General features: G+C 32.2%; 1 protein-coding gene and 1 long non-coding RNA gene across 2 annotated transcripts; one reads left to right on the plus strand and one right to left on the minus strand.

Moving 5' to 3' along the window:
* The first annotated feature begins 533 nt into the window (after window positions 1-533).
* On the plus strand, window positions 534-7,417 carry LOC148302187 (uncharacterized). Its single transcript, XM_088272125.1, has 3 exons — window positions 534-582; window positions 3,277-3,450; window positions 7,151-7,417. The coding sequence occupies exons 1-3, from the start codon at window positions 561-563 to the stop codon at window positions 7,333-7,335; spliced, it is 381 nt and encodes a 126-aa protein (XP_088128251.1). The 5' UTR covers window positions 534-560; the 3' UTR covers window positions 7,336-7,417.
* Window positions 7,418-10,649: 3,232 nt separating this feature from the next.
* On the minus strand, window positions 10,650-16,056 carry LOC148302188 (uncharacterized). Its single transcript, XR_015838701.1, has 3 exons — window positions 15,993-16,056; window positions 13,336-13,527; window positions 10,650-10,797 (listed from the first exon to the last, which is right to left on the minus strand). It is a non-coding gene; the product is annotated as an uncharacterized LOC148302188 (long non-coding RNA).
* Window positions 16,057-18,464: the final 2,408 nt, after the last annotated feature.

The raw sequence follows: 18,464 nt of genomic DNA on the forward strand, positions 1-18,464 counted from the left end.
GGACGCTAAAATTCCGAGTAGTGCAAAAACGCCCTAAGAGCGCTTGTGCACTACATGGAGTTTTATCGTCCGGCACTTCAATTAGCGTGATAAAGCGATGATTGGCTTGTACTTTTGTCCATCTTGATCGGTGTGTGATTACAGTGCTCATTAATTCGATCACTTTTATTTAGTAGTTGCTTTTATCTTTAAAAACCAGACTGCCGGACGGTAAAATTCCGTGCAAAAACGCCCTAAGAGCGCTTGTGCACTACATGGAATTTTATCGTCCGGCACTTCAATTAGCGTGATAAAACGATGATTGGCTTCTGCTTTTGTCCATCTCGATCGATGCGTGATCACGGCGCTCTTAAATTCGATCACGCTAAACTGTCGTAGTCGCTTTTATTTTTAAAAACCGGACTGCCGGACGGTAAAATTCCGTGAAGTGCACCAATGCTCTAAGTAAAAAGGTTTAGCAATGACAGTTTGACAATCTCTGGCATTCGAGACAGATGCATCCTCCAGATGGTTATATAAAGTAATATCAACGTGTCGATTGCTCCATCATTGCTACAAAAATGAAGTGCGCAATTTCTTTATGTAAGTACTTTTTTTATATATAAACTAACTTACTATACTGACCGACCAACCTTCTCGCCGCTTCCCCGCAGGGGTGGGCAGAGAGGACAGAACGCCACACCTATCTGTCTCTGGAAACACTCTTCGCTTCTTTCGATTCGTGCGTCTCCTCATACATACCCGCCGATTATTTCGACTCCTGACCTGACCACATTCAAGTATTTGAAATACTTGATCATGCCAAGTTTTTCGAGGTCTTCCTCCGCTTCTACTACCAACCACATTCGCCTCATAAATTTGTTTAACTATCCTTCCGTCACTCATTTGTTCCACATGCCCAAACCATATCAACACACCCTTCTTAATTTTATCTATAATGCTTATCTGATTCTAAATTCTTGGATTCTTTCCTTATATCACCAATCGAACATCTGTCATACAACGTTTTGCCACACATTCGTCTAAGAGAACCCATTCGACTGCATTCAGTGATGTGAAAGAGACGAAGATTGTGTGGAAAAACATATTGTTATTGCATTCTTCTACAACCAACCACATTCGCCTCATAAATTTGTTTAACTATCCTTTATTCACTCATTCCACATGTTCCACACGTCCAAACCTTCACAACACACCTTTCTTAATTATGAGAATAATGCTTTTCTCAGCCTTGCATTCTTTCCTTATTTCACCATTCGAACATCTATCATACAACGTCTTCCTCTACTTAATACAATATATATGACTTCTACCACTACCATCACGCCGTTACACCACAGGGTAGGCAGAGAGGATGGAACGCCACACTCTTCTGTCCTGACATACACTCCTCGCCTCCTTCACATCCATACATCTAGTCATACATGCCCTCTGATTACGCAGACTTTTGACACCACCAGATTTTAGATTCTGATTGATCTGATACTGCTAAGTCTTTTTCGGCCGTCCTCGTTCTGTTCTCCCGCTCACATTCGCCACATATATTTTCATAGTCATTCTCTCGCTATCCATCTGCTCCACATGTCCATACCACCGTAAAGAACTCTTCCTAATTTTTCAATTATCCCTTGTTCAACCTTTACATTCCTGTCTTATATTTTCGTTTTTAATCCTGTCATACAACGATTTTCCCCACATTCGTCTGAGGGAGCACATTTCAACAGCGTTCACTCTGCTTTCATCCTTCCCTACATTACTCGCTTATTTCCCTACACTAACTACATAATTCCCTGATAACTAGTGATGTAACCATATAACGCTGTTTGCAATCAGAGGGTAGATAGTACTTGAACATTTAAAAAAATATAAATTACAAATCGATGATAATAAGGAAGGCAAAGGAAGAAAGGAGTTTAGGGAAGGAGGTAGAGGGAGGAGGTTTGATGGACAATTAGGATTCTAATGATAGATAGTAATGTCTCAGACGCTTCTTAACCCTTTGCAGTCCATAAAAAAAATTCCACCAGGTCCACAATAGATTTACAGCAATACAGGGTTAAACAATACATACCAAGATTTTTTAAAATAAAACTACACTTGTGTTAAAAATTTATTTTTATTTTGAATGTATCCAATCTTGTCTCTTATTATAACATTTTACACTAAATACCAGTGAGAAAAAATATGTTTGCTTGTATTTTGCTTGTCCGCCTCCGTAGTGTAATGGTCAGCACGCTCGGCTACCGTTCTGGAGGTCCCGGGTTCGATTCCCAGAGGGGGGGGGTTAAATAAATATAAGTGATTTTTTCACTGTAATATTTATTCAATATTACCCTGGACTGGTACCTGAAGCGGAGGCCTGATCACCTTTCCTTCATGTGTAAACGATCAAGATAACACTGCGTTTATATGAAGCAGTGCCCTATGCACCATTGGGGTGCGGATAAGGGTTTTATTATTATTGTATTTTAACACTAAACTGATGAAGAAAAAAATGTCGAATGACATTCGACATAGAACCGGGAAGGGTTAAAAGTGATTAGAGAAGGTGCATTTGTTTACGCGGAGAGGTAACACATTCAATAGTCTGGCCCTGCAATGGCAGAGTTAGCTTAGATTCTGTTTCTACATTGACAGGGTTAGCTTAGATCCTACTCCTTTCACATTTGCAGAGTTAGATTTTAGTTCTATATAAATTAGATTTTAGTTCTTTATAAATAAGGTTATTAGAGTGAATTTTACTTTTATTTACATATATATGATAGTATGTGACGCGTTTCCTCTTATTAAGACATTATCAAACACAATGTCTTGATAAGACAAAACGCGTCACATATTATTGTATACATATCGCTCACTCCTTTCAAGAACGTCATAAATCAAAAAACTTGATTTTTCAGGAGAACGTTTTTAAAGTTTAAAAATATAATACAATGTATTAAAAATAAATATCAAGCCACTTATTGAACTTTTTACTGTGCAACAGATCTTTCAAGGTAAAACCTGAATGTTTTTTCTCCATTTAAAAAATATTTAGCATATTTAAAAAAAAAATTATAAAACAATATCTTTTCTTCCAAATGCAAAAATAACACTTTCTGCCCTGTAGCGGGTAAATATTAAGTTAAAAATATGCCGCTTTTGCTGGGATATAGAAAATTTTCTAAGCATTCCGAAAACATGTACAACTGAAAATTGACGATTTTTTATTATATGACGTTCTTGAAAGGAGTGAGCGATTTGGTATAATACATTCTTGCCACTATTTGCTTGCAGGTTGCCTGGTCCTCGCGGGGCTTGCGGTTGCGAGCGCTCAAAGGGAAGACTGCCCGCAGGCGTGTCCATTCATCTATGACCCCATCTGCACCGTCAACTATTACACCTACGAGTCGAGGACCTTTTCCAACCCTTGCCTCCGGAACATCTACAATTGCAACAATCCTGATGATGGTAAGAAACTTCTATATATATATATATATATATATATATATATATATATATATATATATATATATATATATATATATATATATATATATATATATATATATATATATATATATATATATATATATATATATATATATATATATATATATATATATATATATATATATATATATATATATATATATATATATATATATATATATATATATATATATATATATATATATATATATATATATATATATATATATATATATATATATATATATATATATATATATATATATATATATATATATTTATATATATATGTATATATACGTGTAACATTCACCAATTGTACCCATTATTGACAACCACACTACTCAAATTCTTAGAAGTTCTATATATATATATATATATATATATATATATATATATATATATATATATATATATATATATATATATATATATATTATATATATATATATATATATATATATATATATATATATATATATATATATATATATATATATATATATATATATGAACCAATTTAGAAATCTTGTTCTTGAATCACTAGAACTTCACTAGAGACATCTATTGGTGAGATGTAAAGAAGCTTTGTACTAAGCAGAAACTCTTATATTAGTATGTGAGGTCCGAATCCTGGATTATAATCACACACATGAGAAACGTTTCTCATGTGTGTGATTATAATCCAGGATTTAGAACAAGGTTTCTGAATTGGTTCATATATATATTTGGAACTTCTAAGAATTAGAGTAGTGTGGTTGTCAATAATGGGTAGAATTGGTGAATGTTACACGTGTGTAAAGTGATCACTTAAACCAGCCGATGACGGTCGTCAGTACCGTAAATGCCCAGACTTCCATATTCTTATTCATCTTTGATGAGATGTCAAGAAATAAATAAATGTTAGTCAAAGTCCCATTTTTAATATTTTTTCCATAAAATCAAACCCAAACTAAACAGAGTTATCCCCTTCCTTGCTCTTACCCCTCCTTAAAACACCATTACCCCCACCCCTACCCTTTTGAAACCCAACAACTTGTACACTGTTTCTTTTTTTATATATATATTTAGTAATAAATGTAACCCTGAAGAGGGCAACAGGTTGTTGCCGAAACTAGTTGGTTAATAAAAATGTGAGTGGATCAAAACACAAAGTATTTTTATTTCTCGAAATAATATATCAATATGATCCACAAAGTTAATACTTTCAATATTCAAAACATGTAAATTTTCTTTTAAAAAGGGCAAAAACAAATATTGTATTGTTGTTATTAATATGCGTTTAACTTTGGTATTTTTAAGTAATGAAATCCATTCAACTCAATGGTTGCCGACGAGATGTCTCGGTTAATGGCGGAGTGTCCGTATTGCCAGGCACGAGATAACTCGGAAGCACTTTTCGAGGTATAGTCTTCCACCATATTTACACTCTGGTGAAAACGGTACATACATTGACATCTGTTGACGTATTTTATAAAATACACTTTTAAGCAATTTATCGGTAAATTTCAAAAAGTGTTTCAGCTGACCGTACAAAGATGTCTACCACTTATTTATATCGTAGTCATACTGGAAAAAGTGACCAACAGCATTTTTTACAAAAACGTGATCATTGACTATTCGATATCTTTGTTAGTTTGGGAGTACCTTTGATGCCCTTCCCACCCTGGCTTGTGAGGTCCTGGTACTTGACATCACATTCTTCGATGCGTCTCTTCAATTCCGCTAGAACAGACCATATTGGAGAATTCAGAACAAAATAGCGGAGAAGACACATCACTAAAACATTGAAGTTTCTTATTTATTTTAACTGCAGACAGTTGGTAGAATCCATTTCAAATTGTTGGGTAATATATCCAAAATTAAACAAGGTTATTGGATTGAATTCTACTTTTATTTACATATCGTAGTCATACAGGAGAAAGTGATCAAGTGCATTTTTTACAAAAACGTGATCAATGACTATTTGATATCTTACTAGCTTAATATTGCCCTGAAAAACATCCCAAATGATTTTAAACTTGGAAGTATAGTATATTGACTTGTTAAAAACGACTAACTGCATTGATGTTCATTTTCTTGTCAATCAAAAGTGACTCAAATGGCCTTCCTGAACATTTTACGTTTGGTTAGTTGGTCACATTCTCCTGTACGACTACGATATACATCGACATACAATTGTTTTTAAACGCCGCAGGGTTCCAATCTTTCCATTTTGCTAAATTGTTGCCTATTTTCGTCCAATTATCCATTATTATTCTCTCTTCTCCGTCTTATTCCTTAATACTCAAAATTTAATAAAAAATGTATATAAAAAACAAAACAATTTATTTTAACAATTATTTTTACAAAAAATGTTTGGCCTGATAAGCACTGCTGCGGTTTTGAAAAGGTTAATAATAATATGGCGATCTGTTCATTGCAACTGGTTTTCCGTAAACTGGTGTTGCTGCAGGGCCTCCACTGGAAGCTGGAGCAGCTGCACTGGAAGCTGGAGCAGCTCTGGCTGAGTCTTCCACCGGACCTACTGAATCTCTCCGGTCATCCCTGCATGGCCCTCGGTGAATGTAGACGAACTCTAAACACCGAACAAAAAAAATTACATATTAAGAACAGTATTTTTTAAAATTCTATTCAGGTTTGTATTTTTTTTAAAAAAAACATTTACATCTGAAATATGTAATCATGTTTCAGATGCAAATGTATATATATTTCGTCCGCCTCCGTAGCAGCACGCTCGGCTACCGTTCTGGAGGTCCTGGGTTTGATTCCCAGGGGGGGTAAAATAAATATAAGTGATTTTTTCACTGTAATATTAATTTAATAGTACCCTGGACTAGTACCTGAAGCGGAGGGCTGATCACCTTTCCTTCATGTGTAAACGATCAAGATAACACTGCGTTTATATGAAGCAGTGCTATATGTATATGTATATGTATATATATATATATATATATATATATATATATATATATATATATATATATATATATATATATATATATATATATATATATATATATATATATATATATATATATATATATATATATATATATATATATATATATATATATATATATATATATATATATATATATATATATATATATATATATATATATATATATATATATATATATATATATATATATATATATATATATATATATATATATATATATATATATATATATATATATATATATATATATATATATATATATATATATATATATATATATATATACATATTATATATATATATATATATATATATATATATATATATATATATATATATATATATATATATATATACATATACATATACATATAGCACTGCTTCATATAAACGCAGTGTTATCTTGATCGTTTACACATGAAGGAAAGGTGATCAGCCCTCCGCTTCAGGTACTAGTCCAGGGTACTATTAAATTAATATTACAGTGAAAAAATCACTTATATTTATTTTACCCCCCCTGGGAATCAAACCCAGGACCTCCAGAACGGTAGCCGAGCGTGCTGCTACGGAGGCGGACGAAATATATATACATTTGCATCTGAAACATGATTACATATTTCAGATGTAAATGTTTTTTTTAAAAAAAATACAAACCTGAATAGAATTTTAAAAAATACTGTTCTTAATATGTAATTTTTTTTGTTCGGTGTTTAGAGTTCGTCTACATTCACCGAGGGCCATGCAGGGATGACCGGAGAGATTCAGTAGGTCCGGTGGAAGACTCAGCCAGAGCTGCTCCAGCTTCCAGTGCAGCTGCTCCAGCTTCCAGTGGAGGCCCTGCAGCAACACCAGTTTACGGAAAACCAGTTGCAATGAACAGATCGCCATATTATTATTAACCTTTTCAAAACCGCAGCAGTGCTTATCAGGCCAAACATTTTTTGTAAAAATAATTGTTAAAATAAATTGTTTTGTTTTTTATATACATTTTTTATTAAATTTTGAGTATTAAGGAATAAGACGGAGAAGAGAGAATAATAATGGATAATTGGACGAAAATAGGCAACAATTTAGCAAAATGGAAAGATTGGAACCCTGCGGCGTTTAAAAACAATTGTATGTCGATGTATATCGTAGTCGTACAGGAGAATGTGACCAACTAACCAAACGTAAAATGTTCAGGAAGGCCATTTGAGTCACTTTTGATTGACAAGAAAATGAACATCAATGCAGTTAGTCGTTTTTAACAAGTCAATATACTATACTTCCAAGTTTAAAATCATTTGGGATGTTTTTCAGGGCAATATTAAGCTAGTAAGATATCAAATAGTCATTGATCACGTTTTTGTAAAAAATGCACTTGATCACTTTCTCCTGTATGACTACGATATGTAAATAAAAGTAGAATTCAATCCAATAACCTTGTTTAATTTTGGATATATTACCCAACAATTTGAAATGGATTCTACCAACTGTCTGCAGTTAAAATAAATAAGAAACTTCAATGTTTTAGTGATGTGTCTTCTCCGCTATTTTGTTCTGAATTCTCCAATATGGTCTGTTCTAGCGGAATTGAAGAGACGCATCGAAGAATGTGATGTCAAGTACCAGGACCTCACAAGCCAGGGTGGGAAGGGCATCAAAGGTACTCCCAAACTAACAAAGATATCGAATAGTCAATGATCACGTTTTTGTAAAAAATGCTGTTGGTCACTTTTTCCAGTATGACTACGATATAAATAAGTGGTAGACATCTTTGTACGGTCAGCTGAAACACTTTTTGAAATTTACCGATAAATTGCTTAAAAGTGTATTTTATAAAATACGTCAACAGATGTCAATGTATGTACCGTTTTCACCAGAGTGTAAATATGGTGGAAGACTATACCTCGAAAAGTGCTTCCGAGTTATCTCGTGCCTGGCAATACGGACACTCCGCCATTAACCGAGACATCTCGTCGGCAACCATTGAGTTGAATGGATTTCATTACTTAAAAATACCAAAGTTAAACGCATATTAATAACAACAATACAATATTTGTTTTTGCCCTTTTTAAAAGAAAATTTACATGTTTTGAATATTGAAAGTATTAACTTTGTGGATCATATTGATATATTATTTCGAGAAATAAAAATACTTTGTGTTTTGATCCACTCACATTTTTATTAACCAACTAGTTTCGGCAACAACCTGTTGCCCTCTTCAGGGTTACATTTATTACTAAATATATATATAAAAAAAGAAACAGTGTACAAGTTGTTGGGTTTCAAAAGGGTAGGGGTGGGGGTAATGGTGTTTTAAGGAGGGGTAAGAGCAAGGAAGGGGATAACTCTGTTTAGTTTGGGTTTGATTTTATGGAAAAAATATTAAAAATGGGACTTTGACTAACATTTATTTATTTCTTGACATCTCATCAAAGATGAATAAGAATATGGAAGTCTGGGCATTTACGGTACTGACGACCGTCATCGGCTGGTTTAAGTGATCACTTTACACACGTGTAACATTCACCAATTCTACCCATTATTGACAACCACACTACTCTAATTCTTAGAAGTTCCAAATATATATATGAACCAATTCAGAAACCTTGTTCTAAATCCTGGATTATAATCACACACATGAGAAACGTTTCTCATGTGTGTGATTATAATCCAGGATTCGGACCTCACATACTAATATAAGAGTTTCTGCTTAGTACAAAGCTTCTTTACATCTCACCAATAGATGTCTCTAGTGAAGTTCTAGTGATTCAAGAACAAGATTTCTAAATTGGTTCATATATATATATATATATATATATATATATATATATATATATATATATATATATATATATATATATATATATATATATATATATATATATATATATATATATATATATATATATATATATATATATATATATATATATATATATATATATATAGAACTTCTAAGAATTTGAGTAGTGTGGTTGTCAATAATGGGTACAATTGGTGAATGTTACACGTGTGTAAAGTGATCACTTAAACCAGCCGATGACGGTCGTCAGCCCCGTAAATGCCCAGACTTCCATATTCTTCTTCATCTTTGATGAGATGTCAAAAGATAATATGAAAATAACTCCTGTAATTGGAGATAATCCAGATTTTGTGACCAAGTATTTGGACACACTCAAAATGTTGTAACATTTATTTGGTTATTAATTATATTTACATCTTATTATCCTCTCTTACTTTCTTTTTCTTAGTGTAGGTCTTGTGGTATGTTTTTATTTATTTTAACTTCATGTAAAGAAAATAAATAAATACATGACTACTAAAAAATAACATTTTCCAACCTGCCGATAAAACAGACTAGTGATATTGAATAACAAAACTTTTGATACCATATATAGCTGTTTGCATTCAGAGGGTAGATAGTGCTTGACTATAAAAAAAAACTAAATTTTATAAAATATACATAATAACAGATTTACAACATTTTGAGTGTGTCCAAATAGTGTAATGGTCAGCTCGCTCGGCTACCGTTCTGGAGGTCCCGGGTTCGATTCCCAAGGGGGGTAAAATAAATATAAGTGATTTTTTCACTGTAATATTTATTCAATATTATTACCCTGGACTGGTACCTGAAGCGGAGGGCTGATCACCTTTCCTTCATGTGTAAAACGATCATGATAACACTGCGTTTATAAGACACAGTGCCCTATGCACCATTGGGGTGCGGATAAGGGTTTTATTATAATTATTATTTTTATTTACTATACCCGTTTATTATTTCATATTTCACATTTTGCCCTACGTTATTTTTTTTCTTTTTACATTTTTATTTGTGTACAAATAGAACCAAGTTAGGGATCCAAAATGAATGAACTGTGAAATACTTTACAACATTTTGAGTGTGTCCAAATACTTGTTCACAAAATTTGGAGTATCTCCAATTAGAGGAGTTATTTTCATATTATTTTTTGACATCTCATCAAAGATGAAGAAGAATATGGAAGTCTGGGCATTTACGGGGCTGGTGACCGTAGGCTGGTTTAAGTATTAAAATAACAGATTGATGATGATAATAAGGAAGGCAATGGAAATAGGGAGTTTAGGGAAGGAGGAAGAGGGAATGTATATATATATATATATATATATATATATATATATATATATATATATATATATATATATATATATATATATATATGATTTTTAAAAAATATGTCAAATAAAACACTTTTTTGCAATGAACGGGTTTATTATTCAAACATTTTACTGACAGGACAAACAAACCACGAAGTGGAATAAATTATTCATAATTTTCTGAATCATTTATTCCTAATAATCATAATCTTCACACTGGCCCCGGTAGATGGGATAGAATTCTGAAAAAGAAACAAAAGATAAAACGGGCACAAATGTGTATCGACACTGGCAGCCACTTGACGGATATCATATTTTCCGCATAACAGAAAAAAATGTAAGGATTCAATAAAGATTACTATCATTAAAAATAATTTTTTTTCACTCACGGTATAGTCAGGACTACAAAAATCAATGGAACATTCTCATGATATGTTGTTAGTGGCTAATAAATTAATAGAAAAAATTACAAGACTATCGGTAACAGGATTTATACTCGGTGAAGCATGGCACCTCGGCTGTGAAACATGGCACCTTACAAGGGCCCAGAGCAGCCGTGTACTAAGCTTTGAGAATAGGTGTTTGCGGAGAATCTTAGGCGTGCGGTGGTTTGACTTTGTGAGGAATGAAGAGATAAGGCATAGGACGCAGCAAATCTTGGTCACAACTGTCGTCAAGAAAAGGCGATTCAGTTGGCTTGGCCATGCACTCCGCATGCCTCCTGAGAGCCTTAATCAAGTTTGCCTCTTTTACAAGGCATCAGGTTCGCGCCGCCCAGGACGACCACTGCTGACAATTCGTCGGCAGTTCTCGTCAGAACTTCGGGACGCGGATCTGACTTGGGAGGATGCAAGGGAGCTGGCAGCCGACAGAAAAGCCTGGAGACAGTTTGTGGACTCCATATGCTCCACTTAGGGAGCGGATATGGTTTAATTATAATCGGTAACATTCTTATTTAAATCTGTATGGAACTAAGGGAGATATGAAGGTTTAAACTTTAAATAGTTTAATAAAATGTAAAACGGAAACCGCTAAACATCATCAAATTTTACGTCATCGGGTGTGTTATGGGGCGTATCCCTTTATGTATCTGCTTTATAGAGCTGTAATATTAGTAGTTGTTATTTATAGCTTACGAAAACAACGTTTTTACGAAGGCCAATTTTGCAAAGGAAATGATGAATGAAAATATTGATTATATCGGCTGTTATAAACACAAAACAAGTCTTACACAATCCTTTAAAGGTTGAGTATGTTAAATTCTTTAATTGATTCGGCAGTCACTTTGTGGGAATATCTATCCATTTTGGATTAAAGTTTTGATTACAACATTTTGAGTGTGTCCAAATACTTGTTTACAAAATCTGTGAACAAGTATTTGGACACACTCAAAATGTTGTAAATAAATTATCTGGTCAAATTATAAGCTTAAATAATAAAAATGAAAATGTTATTTTCTGGCGTTTCTCATGTGTGTGATTATAGTCCAGGATTCGGACCTCACATACTAATATAAGAGTTTCTGCTTAATAAATAGCTTCTTTACATCTCACCAATAGATGTCTCTAGTGAAGTTCTAGTGATTCAAGAACAAGCTTTCTAAATTGATTCATACATATATGTAGAACTTCCGAGAATTTGAGTAGTGTGGTTGTCAATAATGGGTAGAATTGGTGAATGTTACACGTGTGTAAAGTGATCTCTTAAACGGATGACGGTCGTCAGCCCCGTAAATGCCCAGACTTCCATATTCTTCTTCATCTTTGATGAGATGTCAAAAAATAAAGTTTTGATTACTAAATACCACTATTTCTTAAAATGCAGACCAAGTCCTATCAAAATTCATTTTCAAATCGAGCCTGCGAAATGTGCAATGAAATGGTTAATGAAATAGCCATCAATAATGTTTCTTTTAATAAGTTTCAAAGAAATATTGTTGATATCTATTTGACTAGTTGATATAGAAATTTTCTATATAGTTTTACTTTTATGACAGTTCATTTTACCTTTTTTTATTTTTAGATTACTTGGGTGGAAACCCATAGTTGGAATTGTTATTTTTTTGTATTTTATTATATTATGTTATTTTTGTGAAATATTCTGATGGTTTTCCAATAAAAAAAATAAAAAAATCTACTGTGACATGTGTTTCGATGCATTTTGCATACGGTGTTTGAAAATGATGCAGAATGTATCGAAACACGTGTCACAGTAGATTTTAAGAAATAGTGGTATTTACTAAGCAAAACATTTAATTGAAAATGAGTATGCAAAATAGATATTCCTCCCGAGTGATAGTACCCTATTAAAATGATAGGTTAGTACGAGAATGAGGGTTCCTTATGATCGTATGGGTTTAATACCCTATTAAAATGATAGGTTAGTACGAGAATGAGGGTTCCTTATGATCGTATGGGTTTAATACCCTATTAAAATGATAGGTTAGTACGAGAATGAGGGTTCCTTATGATCGTATGGGTTTAATACCCTATTAAAATGATAGGTTAGTACGAGAATGAGGGTTCCTTATGATCGTATGGGTTTAATACCCTATTAAAATGATAGGTTAGTACGAGAATAAGGGTTCCTTATGATCGTATGGGTTTAATACCCTATTAAAATGATAGGTTAGTACGAGAATGAGGGTTCCTTATGATCGTATGGGTTTAATACCCTATTAAAATGATAGGCTAGTACGAGAATGAGGGTTCCTTACGATCTTATGGGTTTAATACCCTATTAAAATGATAGGCTAGTACGAGAATGAGGGTGTTCCTTACGATCGTATGGGTTGAGACAGTTGTAAAGGCTCAAGAAGCAAGAGTTGTCGAAGGTGCGTGTTTCGTCATAGTAGTTGATGGCGCAGATGTAGTTTCGTCCTCCGAAACCGCAATCTACATATCTTTCGTTGCATATCTCTTCAAGGGTCTTCGTTGACGTCACCACAGCGACCACAGTCAAGAAAAGGAAACCTAAAAAATACATAAATTCAAAAGCGAGTGGACACAGCAACCCATGGTAACAACTAACTTTTTTTAAATTTTTTTATTTTATTTATTTAATATATTTACATTTTTATTTATAACATAATACATTTGAATCATTTATACATATGGAGAACTTTTATATTTCGATTCCATCATTCTCTCCATAAAAAAGACTGTGCTCTTGTGCTTGGAGAGGGACTTACACTCGTGGTTTAATGTTATATAATAAAAGATATAAAAGTTTTTGTTTATATATTTTTTCAAGATTTAAATGTATAGAGCTTTAATTTTTTTCTTAAGTATTTTTATATCATCTATTTTTTATTTTTTTTTAGGGAGTTTATTGAAATGTTTGACTGCCAAATATTTGAAGTTTTGCTGACTTTTCTTCTTGTTCTTCTTCATGAGCACTCTGTCCTCCACTACTGGAGTAGAAAGTTGTCACACTCTGTTTACTCTCCACCAATAACATAGTTATGTTATGGGTGGGGGGTGAACGGTGCATGACATTTTTTTTTCTCCGTATATGTAATGTATAAGTAAAAACTAACTAACTAACTAACCATCACACCGCTTCTCCGCGGGGGTAGGCCTCTGCCTAGGGAGGACAGAAGTCCTCCACTGCTGGATATAGGCTTCTTCCATTGCCTTCAGTAGGTTGCTGTTCGCAGCCAGTTTCTACCCCCCACAGCGACTTTGTCGTCGGACCATCTCTTTGGGGTCTTCCAACACCTTTTTTGTTCTCCCAAGGTCTCCATTGTAGAATTCTCGGCGTCCATCTTGTGGGGTCCTGTCTTGCAATATATCCTGCCATTTGAGTTTTGCCACGCGATCCATGATATTCTCTTCTTTGATTATTTTCCTGGTTTCTTCATTTTTTTATTTTATCCATCAGACTTAAACCGAGCATGGATCTTTCCACGGATCGCGGTGTTCACTTGAGCTTCTCTGCATTTCTCTTTGTCAGAGCCATAGTCACTAGTGCATATGTGTTCACTGGCAGTATGCAGGATTCGTACACTTTTCTTTTAAGACAGGTTGGAATCTCATTATTTTGCAGAATTTGTTTGAATAGAACTGAGTAACAGCTTTTGACAAATTCAAGCAACTAACTCAATTAAACCATATCCTTGTATGGAGTATATGAGAAGTCTAATAACTGTTTCCAAGCCTCTGCCAGCTCCCTTGGATCCTCCCAAGAAAGGTCTTCCACGTCCAGATGAGAACTGCCGACAAATCGTCAGCAGTGCTTACATATATTATATACATGTATACAAGGTTTTTTATTCCATGTAAAGTGGTGGAACATCGCTCGGCGTTGCGGGATTTTTTTTTATTTTCAAAATCAATAAGACGAAACAATGTTTGCGTTTACGTAATTACAGTCAATATTTATATAATTCGTTGAAATGATAAAATAAGGTATTGTACTGAATATTGGAAAAAAATAAAAATAAATAAAAACAAAAAATATATATTTATATATATATATATATATATATATATATATATATATATATATATATATATATATATATATATATATATATATATATATATATATATATATATATATATATATATATATATATATATATATATATATATATATATATATATATATATATATATATATATATATATATATATATATATATATATATATATATATATATATATATATATATATATATATATATATATATATATATATATATATATATATATATATATATATATATATATATATATATATATATATATATATATATATATATATATATATATATATATATATATATATATATATATATATATATATATATATATATATATATATATATATATATATATATATATATATATATATATATATATATATATATATATAAACATTAAACTTAATATTGCCCTGCAAAAATCTCAAATGATTATAAACTTGGAAGTATAATATATTGACATGGTAAAAATGACTAACTGCATTGATGTTTATTTTCTTGCCGAGCAAAAGTGACTTAAATGGCCCTCCTGAACATTTTACGTTTTGGTAGTTGGTCACTTTCTCCTGTACGACTACGATATGACCTCAGTAAAAGTGCCTTAGTTTTCGAGATATTTCCATTTTATAATATAATATACTGAATATGGGACACCGTGTAGATATATAGACACATTCTCACAAGTAATATTCAAAGTCAGGGGGGCTCGACATGTCAATTTATGAATATAATCCAAGGTATTCCATTTAAGGTGTTAGGCCAGCTTATAACATACTATAAAATGAAAATATGACCTCAATGAAATTGCCTTATTTTTTGAGATATTTTCACTTTTATGAATTTCCCGAAAATCTACCCCTTAGATCAGTTTTCTGGGTGCCACTTCTTAAAATTTTCATATTTTAGGATTCTAATTTTTAAATAAATAATAATTTAAAAAAATACACTTACAGATTGCAAAGGTCTTCATGGTGTCAGATTTTAAAATCTTGGTATTGAAGTTCAAGCGGAAAGTAAATAACATCAGGCTGGCCATACTTTATATAATCCGTAAGACAGTGTTTCTCCAACTGTCCAACTGTTTATATATAGTTATATCTCATATCGTAGGTTTGGTATTAAACAATTATTTACAACATTTTGAGTGTGTCCAAATACTTGGTCACAAAATCTGGATTATCTCCAATTACACGAGTTACATTCATATTATTTTTTTGACATCTCATCAAAGATGAAAAAGAATAAAAGAGTTTCTGCTCAATAAAAAGCTTCTTTTCATCTTACCAATAGATGTCTCTAGTGAAGTTCTAGTGATTCAAGAACAATGTTTCATATTTCTATAAATAATAATATTCTTGGAAGCTCCATAGCTTCCAAGAATTTGAGTAGTGTGGTTGTCAATAATGGGTAGAATTAGTGAATGTTACACGTGTGTAAAGTGATCACTTAAACCAGCCTATGACGGTCATCAGCCCGTCAAAAAAAACGGCGCTATATAAATGGTCCATTAATATTTCACTTAATATAATCATTAAAATTCACAGTTTTACAATTCTTTTAAGTAAAAATTATAATTTAATTTTTAGATGGAAAAACGTCAATTTTCAAAAAATATAACTCATTTTTCCATTATTTGTTCATCATTCGGCAACTGAGTTAATAAAAAATGGACAAATATTGTCGTATGCTAAAGAAAGCACTTTATGACAGTCTTGTTTATTTTTAGTATTTACGTTCATTGGTACATAAAAAAGAAAATTTTGAATATAAATACAAATCTATTTTGAGATGTAGAAAAATAATGTGAAAAATAACCCCTGTAATTGGAGACAATCCAGATTTTTTGAACAAATTCATTTTTCAAAACGGGACTGCCGGACGGTCAAATTCCGGATCGTGGACAAGCGCCCGTAGGATAAAGAATCCATTGTTCAAAGCGTGCTTTTGCATTTTTATTTTACCATTTGCCACGATTTTCAACTCTAACTGCTATTTAAAAAAATAAAAGAACGCCTGTAGATGATCAACGAAGAGATCAGCCTTATCAACAATTACTAAAAATTTTGATCGCCTGTGCTCTGCATATATATCGTAGTCATACAGGAGAAAGTGATCAAGTGCATTTTTTTTATAAAAACGTTATCATTGACTATTTACTATTTTACTAGCTTCATATTGCCCTGAAAAAATCCCCAAGGATTTTAAACTTGGAAGTATAAAATATTAACTTGTTAAAAATGACTAACTGCATTAATGTTTCCTCATTCATTGCCAACTTACGAAAATAAATAAAAAAATCCAAAGGATTGTAAACTTGGAAGTATAATATATTAACTAGTTAAAAATGACTAACTGCATTAATGTTTCCTCGTTCATTGCCAACTTACGAAAATAAAGAAAAAAATCCCAAAGGATTTTAATCTTGGAAGTATAATATATTAACTAGTTAAAAATGACTAACTGCATTAATGTTTCGTCATTTATTGCCAACTTACGAAAATGAAGTTTTTTCGAGGGTGAATTTTCGAAAATAAAATGATTAATGAAATTATTATTTCGGCTGTTATAAACACTGAACGAGTCTTATACAATCCTTTATATGTTGAGTATGTTAAATAAGATATTCCTCCCGTCTGACAAAGGTCCATTCACTTTACGTTGTTTCGATTTGCGTCGCGATCTTTTGGGACGCGTCCACGACGCAAAGTGAGGTCTTAGTGTAAATGTTTGCTGATTTCCTGATTCACTATTTATCACGCAATGGAAAAGTTCGTGTTATTGAAACATTTATAAATATATTTTGCTACAAAACACATGTTTTGTGTATATTTACGAAGTTTATTGACTAAGCTTAGCAAATTTGATTGCGTTAGAAATCATTTTAAATGTTTGTCAAGTAAATATAGTTTGTTGATTCATATTTGATAAAAATGATTCACAACATTTTGAGTGTGTCCAACTGGTTCACAAATTTTGATTATCTACAATTATAGGAGTTATTCGTATTATTTCATCTCACCAATAGATGTCTCTATTGAAAAACTAGTGGTTCAAGCACTATGTTTCGAAATTGAACAACATATATAGAATTTATTATTAGATTAAAACCAATATTTTTAGCTTTTCCACTTTTTTATTTGACCAGCGACCGGGTTTCGTCGTTACCGACATCATCAGACTGGATGATGTCGGTAACGACGAAACCCGGTCGCTGGTCAAATAAAAAAGTGGAAAAGCTAAAAATATTGGTTTTAATCTAATAATAAATAAAAAATGCAATTCCATCACGAAGTGTCAGTGGATAATATAAAACATATATAGAAGTTCCAAGAATTTGAGTAGTGTGGTTGTCAGACAAGTGTAGTGTCCGGTTGTGGTACCGTGGTTAGTGTCGCGGACTCTTGAGTCATAGTTTCTTGGTTC

This window comes from Brachycentrus maculatus, unplaced genomic scaffold (genome assembly GCF_059751285.1).
Source record: "Brachycentrus maculatus isolate JH-2025_06_01 unplaced genomic scaffold, ASM5975128v1 h1tg000475l, whole genome shotgun sequence".
NCBI lineage: Eukaryota > Metazoa > Arthropoda > Insecta > Trichoptera > Brachycentridae > Brachycentrus > Brachycentrus maculatus.